The following is an 11757-nucleotide window of genomic DNA, read 5'->3' on the forward strand; positions in this document are numbered from 1 at the left end:
ATCAGTGCCGCCTATCAGTGCAACCTCATCAGCACACATCAGTGAAAATGTACTGACAGAAACTAAGAAAAGGTTTTTTTTTTAATTAAATTAAACATAAATAACCCAGCAGTGATTAAATACCACCAAAATAAAGCTCTATCTGTGTGAAGAAAATTATTAAAAACTCACATGGGTACAGTGTAGCACGACCGCGCAATTGTCATTCAAAGTGTGAGAGCGCTGAAAGCTGAAAATTGTCCTGGGCAGGAAGGGGGTGAAAGTGTCCGGTATTGAAGTGGCTAGTGACAGCACTTTAACAGAAAGTACAAAACCTACCAAAAATATCTTCTTGTATTTCTGCACATCCCGGGCTCAATGAATAAGAACAACAGAATGGATCAGTATGTGCTGCAGACTGCAGTTACTGGAGCTCCACTCTACACAGAAATCATGTGACCTCCACTTCCTGTAGTATCATCTATTTGTTGGTTGTTACAATAAAGTTCATTTGAAAATAAAAAAAAAGTGGAGTTGTGGAGGACACATGTTTCCTGTGACAGTGGAGCTCCGGCTGAAGAGATTCACAATAAAGTTCAGGTTAAAAAAAAAAAAAAAAAGTGGAGTGGAGGACACATGCTTCCTGTCAATGATGGCGCTTGGAAGACAGGAAGTGATGTCATGATACAGACAGGAAGTGATGTCAGGTACAGACAGGAAGTTCCGGGTGAGAGGTGAGTCGGGAGGAAGTAGAGAGAAGACATTGCTGGAAGTGGCAGTAGAGGAGGTAATAAGATCTTATTTTCTATTTACACCCAGTAACCCCCCCGTCATGTCCGTCCTCTTCCTCCATAGTCACTGTGATGTCTTTTATCTCCAGCAGATGATGATACACACATATATAGTGTGGAGACCTAGATTAACCCCTTCAGGGGGATCAGTTGATGATGAATAGTGATGGCCTTGGGTGTGTTGGAAACCCCACATTCCCGATCCCACCAGGATGCCGACACTACACAGCGCTAATCACAGACAATGAGACATTTCCTGGTCCACAGCTGTACAGATCAGGAAATGTCTCACTGCCTGTGATTATCGTAGAGTTGCCACCTCATCCCTTTAAACCCGAACACCTTTGAATTACACGGGTTCTGAGGCTAATTTAATGCAGATAAGGCACCAAGTGAGTTTAATTACCACCTTAATCAGCCACAGAACCTGTGTAATTTAAAGGTGTTCGGGTTTAAAGGGATGAGGTGGCAACTATAGATTAGCGCTGTGCAGTGTCGGCTTCCTGCCGGGATCGGGAACATGGGGTTTCCAACACACCGGAGGCCATCACTAATGATGAATATATTTTTCTTCCAAAGCTGGCCATACATGGTTCAGTTTAATCGTTCAGTTAACGGGCTGAGCAAAAAAATCTAAACCGATTCCTCAATCCACACATTGGAGGGGGATGGGGGAATCCTCCCCGCTGCACTATTGTATTCTGACAATGGGGGGCGCTCCTCCGCTCTCAGAATACACAGATCAGTGATGAAGCTATTGGCTGCAGCTGCTGATCGAGTGACTTTTATCCGGCAGTGATCACTAAGCATGAGCTCCGGCGTGTTCGCATGCTGAACATGCCAAGCCCACCAGGAAGTCGGCACGGCACAGCACAGCGCTAATCACAAGCAGTGGGACATTTCCCGATGTATGGCTGCAGAGATCAGGAAATGTCTCACTGCCTGTGATTAGCTCTGCGCCAACTTCCTGGCGGGCTCACCACGTTCAGCATGCGAACACGCCGGAGCTCATCCTTAGTGACCACACATGGATGGAAATGTGACCGATCCCTGCTGAACCAGCTGAATTTCCATGTATCTATGGTCACCATAAGTCAGGACTCAACAAATCCCAGGTCACCATGGTGACTAGAAATGGTGTCCTGGCCCCTGGGCTCTTGTCAGCCCATTCTCACTGTTGGTCTGAATAATGTTTCTGCCTGAAACCCGGACACATTATTCAGACTATGTGGCTCGGAGTTGGGCCAAGCGGGAGGACGAGGTGGGAGGTGGTGGCACCTGACCTGTGAAGTGAGGGGTGGACTGGACAGGACAGCGGCATGAGAGGACTCATCTCACTGAGCTCCCGCTGCCGATCTTTCTCCTTTCCGCGGCTGCATTACTGTCACCATCAGCTCCTGCTTCCACCCACAGCTGCCTGTGTCCCTGCAGAGTCCTCCGGCAGAACAGAGAGGAAGGAGCGGGACCGAATCTCCAATTGGGCCGCCTCGGCACTGCCACAAAGATCTCCACAAGGTGCTGAGAAACAGGACTACAGAGTCCTTACAGGAGTAACCAGGACAAGCCTGCAAAGCAGCCAGCTAAGAAACCAGCCAGGGAGGGACATGCTGCTTTATGTACACAAGATGTCCTCTCCATCCACTCTGCTCTCACACACTGCTGGGGGAGATGTACAGGACATGCAGGAGGACACAGGGGGGGATTACATTACTGTCCTGCATTCTGCACCCCATGTCCTGTTTTCTGCACCCCATGTCCTGCAATGTTCTGAACCCCATGTCCTGCATCCCATGTACTGTGTCCTGCACCCTTCATTCCATATTCTGCACCCTGCACTGTGACAGACCTAGCCGGGACAGAGGCTTTTGGAGAGGATTGAATGCTAGCCTCTTGCCTACCCATTATGGGCCCTGGCATTTGGGGGAACGGTGCTCTTTGTGAGCTGTATGCCTAGGGACCCTTGAGGTGGCATTACTTTGGATTCAGGTCCATATCCCCCCAAGACACACAGACTCTGGGAACCCTGTATATGCCATATTAGAAATAGTGACTGATTCATACTGTTGGGACACATACTGTTAGATGCCAATGTCATCAACTCCAGCCACCTGTCTGCTGTCTGCTATAATGTAAATAAGTCTAGTCTGGCTTGCCACAGTCTTTCACCCATTGTTATTTGTGCTAATTAACCCTGCAATTGTATGAAGGAGTTCTGTGTTGATATTTATGATAATGTGTGTTGTATAGTCAGTGAGCTAGGAGACATGAAGTCTACCCTGAGGGGTCACATCTCTGAGTCACCTAGTCTGGGTAAATGATTTAGTAAATTAGCTCATGTTAATTAGGTTTCTGGTTACAGATGTATTGTTAGAATAATATGAGCAGGAGGGAAGAACCTCCTCTTCTACTGTATATAGGACTTGTATTTTGGTTCTAATAAAAGAGTCCATGTTCAACAACTAAACAAGTATCGTCTTGTTTTGTGCTTGTGAGCGGTTGGAATATCTGATATCTATATTCAGACTGGGAGGAAGCAGTATATGACGAAAGCACTCAAGCGGAGTGAGGGATGTTTTGTTACACGCACGTCACCCGTTCATATGAGAACTTACTTTCACAGATTCCTGACAGATTTCTGTATGATAAAGGTCAAAGTTCACTCTTCAGTTAAGGAGAGGTAGGATGCACCCAGGAAAAATGATTTAGTTTGCACAGGAGCCTCATATAGAGGGCCCCTCAAATCTTCCCATCCAAATGTCCCTCCATCCAGAGTCTATATGTATTACGACATCACACTGACCTCACAGCTCCTCCTCCCAATGTCCCTCTATCTGGCTTTTTTTCTCTGATACTCTTAGGATGTGGGCGGACTCTTAGCATCCTCTCTAGCAAAGACTGTTGGTCCTGCATTGTATGTAATACCATAAGAATGCCTGCTACAATCTTTTAACCTGCGTAGCGTGGGGGTCCTGTGTGGGTAAATCATACCTCAGTCTGAAGTGGGACTGTGATAAAATAGAAACCTGAATTGTGAGGTGAGGAGGATTCTGGGAATATCATTTAAATTTTACTATTTGTGTTCCGATCTAGAGTTTTCCTTCTGTGAAGTCTGGAGATCATATGACCATCACATTACCTCCACCTCCCTCCCTGATAGAATAGAGAAATACAAAGAAGATTCTAGAAGTCACCAGAGAGATCATGGAGGAGAGGTGAGCGGTGCTGGGAATTCTGGGACATTATCCAGTAACAGACAAGGGATGTGTCTGGATGGTGACTGTATCATTGTGTGTGTCAGGTTCCTATAAGGTGTCAGGATGTCACTGTCTATTTCTCCACGGAGGAGTGGGAGTATTTAGAAGGACACAAGGACGTCATGATGGACAATCAGCCGCCCCTCACATCACCGGGTAAGAGGAGACTTTATTGTAAAGGAGAGAGCAGTACGGAGGGTCCACCTAGATCTCCCATCATCTGATAAACACATAGAAACCATGTATTCAGTCAGTGTGTGTGTTTCCTACAGATGGATCCAGTAATGGGAACCCACCAGAGAGATGTCCCCGTCCTCTGTATTCCCGGGATTCCACACAGGAAGGTCACACCATCCCTCACCATCATCAGGTAGATGAGGAACAATCACTGATAGTATCATTAGGATCTGTACATTATCTGCATTGTTACCATTGATGTCATTTTTATTCTATATTCAGAGTGGAAACCTGAGAGATTCTAAAGTTGAGGTTAAAGAAGAGATAAAAGAGGAGGATGATGAGGATGGGGTGATGGAGGAGTCAGATTTTCCAAAAGAACACAAAGATCTGTACCAGGACACCATGGTGGAGTCATCCAACTACAGAAACCCACCAGAGAGATGTCCCTATCCTTTGTATTACCGGGATTCCACACAGGAAGATCTCACCATCCCTCACCATCATCAGGTAGATGATTGACAATTATTGGTTGTTCTGATTTCTACACAAGTGTGTCTGATACAATTAATGTTTTATTATATATTCAGAGTGGAAACCTCAGGGATCATAATACGAATGTTAAAGAAGAGTATAAAGAAGAGGATGAGGAGTATGGAGTGATGGAGGAGTTTTCAGAAGGACCCAAGGATATGATGGAGCCACCTAATACCAGGAACCCACCAGAGAGGTGTACCACACAGGAAGGTCACACCATCCCTCACCATCATCAGGTAGATGAGGAACAATCACTGATAGTATCATTAGGATCTGTACATTATCTGCATTGTTACAATTGATGTCAATTTTATTATATATTCAGCGAGGAAACCTGAGAGATTCTAAAGTTGAGGTGAAAGAAGAGACTTATGTGAGCAAAGATCACCAGTCTATGGAGGAGGATGGAATATTGAGGCTAATTCTAGAGGACGGCACTCTTACAGAGATCAGCACAGGTGGGGCACAAACACTAAATACATTCCTCCACCCATACTGCTCACTGATTGGTCCAGAGTAGGGCGGGGACTGGGTGATATCAGCCTGTAATCCCCTGGTCACTTTCCTGAGCTGTGTTCCCCGCCCTGTATTTCTGTATTTCTCTCAGATAATCTTCCTTCTCTGTGCTGCAGACACAATTTATGTCTCTAGCCTGGATTTATGGAGATTTGGGGGTTCAGCTGGCAGCAAAATGTTCATTTTCACCATAGATGTTACTAGACCTAGACACCTGTGGTATGTGCTTTGGGTCTTCTGCCCCATACCCGGGTATGGCAAGATCTCTGACAGACAATTCTCCCAGGATTACTTGCTCTGTTGTTTGCTGGCTGTACCGGGTGGAGGGATATGTCTGTATAGTCTCAGACCCAAGTCACTGAGTGCAGTCTCAGGAGATGGGAGGCAGCAGTGTGGGACCATTTGTGTAAATATTTAATCTTCCACTGATTACTGAATACCAATATTATGAGTCCTGACCCTTACACTGTATAATTTATATTGTACATTACATACTCCTGACCCCTGCACTATATACTCAACACGGGGGGTGAATAGAGAACAAGAACTGAGCATTAATAGAGATGTCGTCCCCAATAAATAACTGTGGTTGTAATAAGTGCTGAGTAAAGGCCCATAGGGCTTCTGTGGAAAAATAAAGTGTATCAGCAAAGTGACTACACAATGAATGATCGGGGAAGAAAGGAAAGGAAAAGGAAAGGAAGAAAGCTTCCACTGATTGCTGAATACCAATATTATGAGTCCTGACCTCTACACTATATAAATTATATTGTACATTACATACTCCTGACACCTGCACTATATACTAAAGAGAGAGGAGGGAAGGGGAATGGGGGAGGGTTGGAACTTTATATGAAGCACACCACCAGGACCAAATGAATCAATTAGTATATATCATTTAATGGTACACATGAATGCATGTGGGACAATAAATTGCATATAATAAATAACATAAAATATATACATATATATACACACATATAAGTGTTCCTACATAGTGCATGGTATATATTAAAAATGTATTAAATGTAACCCAAACTTGCATATAGACATGATTGATTGCATTGATTGATTGATATTATAAAATTGTTTCAACATTCTTCAAGGTAGTCTCATTGTAGACACATAGTAGCTGTGACAATGCATTGATAGAAAGCTCTACGCACGTTTCGTGGATAACTTCCACTCATCAGGAGAAAATGTGATATAGTTATGTCTTTAATGAAATATAAATGCTAAATAGTATAGTAACTAAAATAAAAGGAAGAGGGAGAACCACGTCTTAAATCCAACACTCTTACCTATAAGTAAGCTACAGTATTCAACAACATGGTTAGTATTGGTAGCTGGAGGCACTATGGGAACATCATCCCGGAAACTGAGGTGGCGATAACAACAGCAACATGGGGGGTGAACAGGGAACAAGAAGTGAGCATCGATAGAGATGTCACCCCCAATAAATAACTGAGGTTGTAATAAGTGCTGAGTAAAGGCCCATAGGGCTTCTGTGAAAAAATAAAGTGTATCAGCAAAGTGACTACACAATGATTGATTGGGGAAGATATGAAAACCATTACCAAATACTGATTGTTGAATACCAATATTATGAGTCCTGACCTCTGCACTATATAAATTATATTGTACATTAAATACTCCTGACCCCTGCACTATATAAATTATATTGTACATTAAATACTCCTGACCCCTGCCCTATATAAATTATTATGTACATTACCTACTCCTGACCCCTGCACTAAATACTCTATGTTGTACATTACATTATTCTGATACTATAAAATCCTAAATGTTGTATCCTATATAATAAGTTGTACATTACATAGTCCTAACTTCTTTTGCGCCCATTTCCTACCAGCTGGACATTTTATATCTGATGATTTGATTGGAGCACAGACTTTTACATGTTGATAATAATGTGATAACATCCTCAAACTATGGAACTTTAAACAGAAAGTGATAATGAGGGAGGAGTCAATAACCCAATGATGGTGGTCTTCAGGATCAGTCCAGTCTTCATCTTGGTTGTTCTCCCCCCATCCTCACTCTCTGACCTCTGGTGGGGCTCAGCCCCGCTGTTATTCATGACTAAATCATGGACTAAATAAGGAAGTGCAGGACTTCTTGTGTTGGGAAGATGGCAATGAGAGATAGAGGGGGTGGGGACACTTGTCCTATAATCCCCTCATCACTGTCACTCCTATAAAAGACAGTTCTCATTGTTTCCTCACTCTCTGACTAAGGTTGATTAATAAAGAAATGAACTGGTAGGAGGTTCAGAGATGTATGGCTGAAACAACTAATCAATTATAATGGATTATAAAAATAGTTGTCAACTATTTTCATAATCGATTAGTCGGGCAGTCGATTAATTGGCCTGCATACAGAATGCATTCTTTCTTTACATATCAGAAAATACAGCTCAGTACACCATCCGTACATGTCAGTAAATGCCTGAGAACTTGAATGTGTGAAGAGCAATGTCTCATGGGACATGTAGTCCTGGGCAAGAGAAGGAAACAAGTGATTCTAAAGGCAGACCTTTACCTTCCTATAGGGGAACTCTATACTATACTTTGCGACTTCCTATAGGAGAACTCTATACTATAGTTTGTACCTTCCTATAGGGGAACTCTATACTATACTTTAAGGCTTCCTATAGGATAACTCTATACTATACTATACTTTGTACCTTCCTATAGGGGAACTCTGTACTATACGGCTTCTGATAGGGGCACTCTTAAGGCAGGAGGAGCCAGAAGTGGGGGGAGGGGGGTCCAGAAAAGGAGATTTATGGCTGCTCTGTGCAAACCCATTACACGGAGCAGGTAAGTATGACGAGTTTGTTTAAAAAAGAAATCCAACATTTACAATGACTTTAAGGTCTCTATGCAGGGAAGATCAGCATCTGACTCCAGAGAGGGTGGAGGCTGATAGACTGGAGGTGATAGAAGGCATTACTATTACATAAAGTAAAAGTTTACTAGTATTGTGCATTATATATAAAATTATTATATTCATGAAAAAAAGTCTCCGCTTTCAGCACTACTTTAATATAAAAGTCCCCCCTCCCCCCCTTCTAACCTCCATATATCTTCATGTGTGACTCCCAGGTAAAATCCCCATATATCCTACTTCTGGGTATATTTATTATTTTATATATGATATAAGATATATTACTTTCACTATTTCACAGTATAAATTAATCCCTTATAGTAGTGATTATCTGCTGTTTTTGTACTATAAAGGATTTTTTTTTTAACCCCATCATAACAGATGATTAAACAAAATCATGCTGCTGCTACTAAATGTCCTATGCTGGCCATACACGGATCCATTTTTGGATGAGAATATTCACACAAATATTTGTATGAAAATGATTTGTACATTCGATGAATGGACGAGTGTAGTTTGAAAATTCCACTTGTCTTTAACATTCAATTATAAAATTAATGTAACTTCTGAGCAAAAACCACATACACGATGTGAAAATTTGTTCGATGGAGAAAAGTTTTCTGTTCTGCTCCTTCGTATTTTCCCATCACTGTGGTGGAAAATGAACGCCGATTTGACCCCACTAATGGTTAGAAAATTGGATGAATGTTTTTTTGAAAGCAAAATGAGTTTGTGTACGGCCAGCATAAGTGACATCAGGTGTAGGGAGCTTGTACCCACCTACCTGTCTATGACAAGGGAGTCTGTCATCCATCATATTATATTACACTCCTGTCTGATCATCTGCAAAACAGCGTTTTACCTCTTTTTTACATTTTAATAATGTTGATCTCTGATTCTGATATGTAGCAGATTCTCCCTCTAATAATACATCTATCTGTCTGTTATTCTCAGAGTGGATTAAATATCCAACTATATATCTGGATATTTATATTTACCGCTGTATATAGATATTCAAGAATATGAACTAAATTATACACCAACATTTTTTTGAGGTTTTTATCCAATTAGTCGATTAATCAAAACAATATTCAGCCAACTAATCAATTCTGAAAATAATCATTAGTTGCCGCCCTACAGAGGACACATTTACTAGTTACCTTGAGGGGGGAATTGTAAGATCCTCAGAGACAAAGCTGCCTGATGTGGGCGGAGTCCTGGTTTAGGGGAACCAATCTGCTCATGTCTAGTAATAATCTTTTTATTTCTATTTTAGTAGATGGACGGGAGATGAGGAAAACCTCAGAGGATTGTCTCACTTTGTCTCCAGACTGTAAAGTAGAAGATGAGGACATCACACAGTATAGTCCAGGAGAAAACCCGGCTACCTCAAATGTCCATCCGGCACCACACAGTGTAGATGGACCATCGTATTCCTCTTATCCTGAGGAACCTCAGACTGTGAGGGATGGTGCCGTCCTTCCAACAGAGAAGAGGCTTTCCTGTACTGAGTGCGGGAAGTGTTTCCGTTTTAAATGTCGTCTTAATGTGCATAAAAGAACTCACATAGGTGAGAAGCCATATTCCTGTCCTGAGTGTGGGAAATGTTTTTCACATAAGTCCCATCTTTCCACACATCAGAGATCTCACACGGGGGAGAGGCCGTATTCCTGTCCTGAGTGCGAGAAATGTTTCCATTCTAAATCCAATCTTATTGTGCATATAAGATCTCACACGGGGGAGAAGCTGTATTCCTGTCCTGAGTGCGGGAAATGTTTTTCACGGAAGTCACATCTTTACACACATCAGAGATTTCACACGGGGGAGAAGCCGTATTCCTGTCCTGAGTGCGGGAAATGTTTTTCAGTGAAGTCCCATCTTTCCACACATCAGAGATCTCACACAGGGGAGAAGCCGTATTCCTGTCCTGAGTGCGGGAAATGTTTTTCACGAAAGTCCAGTCTTTCCAGACATCAGAGATCTCACACAGGGAGAAGCCGTATTCCTGTCCTGAGTGCTGGAAATGTTTTTCAGTGAAGTCCCATCTTTCCACACATCAGAGATCTCACACTGGGGAGAAGCCGTATTTCTGTGCTGAGTGAGGGAATTGTTCCTCACTGAAGTCCTGTCTTCCTGTACATCAGGGATCCCACACAACCCTCGAGGTGTATTAGTGACTTGAGTGCGGGAAATGTGTTCTATATGAATGTTGCTGGACATCACAGCTCTCATGTGGGGAAGAAGCACACCCTGATATACACCTCAGATATACTCCATGACTGATCTTCATCATGTAAGAAACAGTTCCAGGGGTGTGGAGAATTTTTGAAAAAAACAACTTGTCCAAGGGACTAAATTGAGTCCCAATCTCCTCGTCCCTTATGACAATCTTCTTGTCCCTTATGACAATCTCCTCGTCCCTTATGACAATCTCCTCGTCCCTTATGACAATCTTCTTGTCCCTTATGACAATCTCCTCGTCTCTTATGATAATCTCCTTGTCCCTTATGATCTCCTCGTTCCTTATGACAATCTCCTCGTCCCTTATGACAATCTCTTTGTCCCTTATGACAATCTCCTCATCCCTTATGACAATCTCCTCGTCTCTTATGACAATCTCCTTGTCTCTTATGACAATCTCCTCGTCTCTTATGACAATCCCCTCTTCTCTTATGACAATCCCCTCATCCCTTTTGACAATCCCCTCATCCCTTTTGACAATCTCCTCATCTCTTATGACAATCTCCTCGTCTCTTATGACAATCTCCTCGTCTCTTATGACAATCCCCTCTTCTCTTATGACAATCTCCTCGTCTCTTATGACAATCTCCTCGTCTCTTATGACAATCTTCTTGTCCCTTATGACAATCTCCTCGTCTCTTATGATAATCTCCTTGTCCCTTATGATCTCCTCGTTCCTTATGACAATCTCCTTGTCTCTTATGACAATCTCCTCGTCTCTTATGACAATCTCCTCATCTCTTATGACAATCTCCTGGTCCCTTATGACAATCTCCTCGTCCCTTATGACAATCTCCTTGTCTCTTATGACAATCCGCTCTTCTCTTATGACAATCTCCTCATCTCTTATGACAATCTCCTCGTCCCTTATGACAATCTCCTCATCTCTTATGACAATCTCCTCATCTCTTATGATAATCTCCTTGTCCCTTATGATCTCCTCGTTCCTTATGACAATCTCCTCGTCTCTTATGACAATCTCCTCGTCTCTTATGACAATCTCCTTGTCTCTTATGACAATCTCCTCGTCTCTTATGACAATCCCCTCTTCTCTTATGACAATCCCCTCGTTCCTTATGACAATCTCCTTATCTCTTATGACAATCTCCTCATCTCTTATGACAATCTCCTTATCTCTTATGACAATCTCCTTATCTCTTATGACAATCTCCTCATCTCTTATGACAATCTCCTCATCTCTTATGACAACCCCCTCGTCTCTTATGACAATCTTCTTGTCCCTTATGACAATCTCCTCGTCTCTTATGATAATCTCCTTGTCCCTTATGATCTCCTCGTTCCTTATGACAATCTCCTTGTCTCTTATGACAATCTCCTCGTCTCTTATGACA

General features: G+C 42.5%; 1 protein-coding gene across 1 annotated transcript; it reads left to right on the top strand.

The window, feature by feature from the left end:
- On the top strand, window positions 1–10618 carry LOC141121758 (uncharacterized). The gene is given in 9 exon segments (XM_073611480.1): window positions 1–766; window positions 3861–3982; window positions 4069–4180; window positions 4297–4394; window positions 4484–4711; window positions 4792–4974; window positions 5064–5196; window positions 9441–10154; window positions 10157–10618. Coding segments are annotated over 7 exon segments (1500 nt in total). The 5' UTR covers window positions 1–766; window positions 3861–3982; window positions 4069–4146; the 3' UTR covers window positions 10267–10618.
- The last annotated feature ends 1139 nt before the right edge of the window (window positions 10619–11757 follow it).

Source organism: Aquarana catesbeiana, unplaced genomic scaffold (genome assembly GCF_042186555.1).
Source record: "Aquarana catesbeiana isolate 2022-GZ unplaced genomic scaffold, ASM4218655v1 unanchor229, whole genome shotgun sequence".
Taxonomy (NCBI): domain Eukaryota; kingdom Metazoa; phylum Chordata; class Amphibia; order Anura; family Ranidae; genus Aquarana; species Aquarana catesbeiana.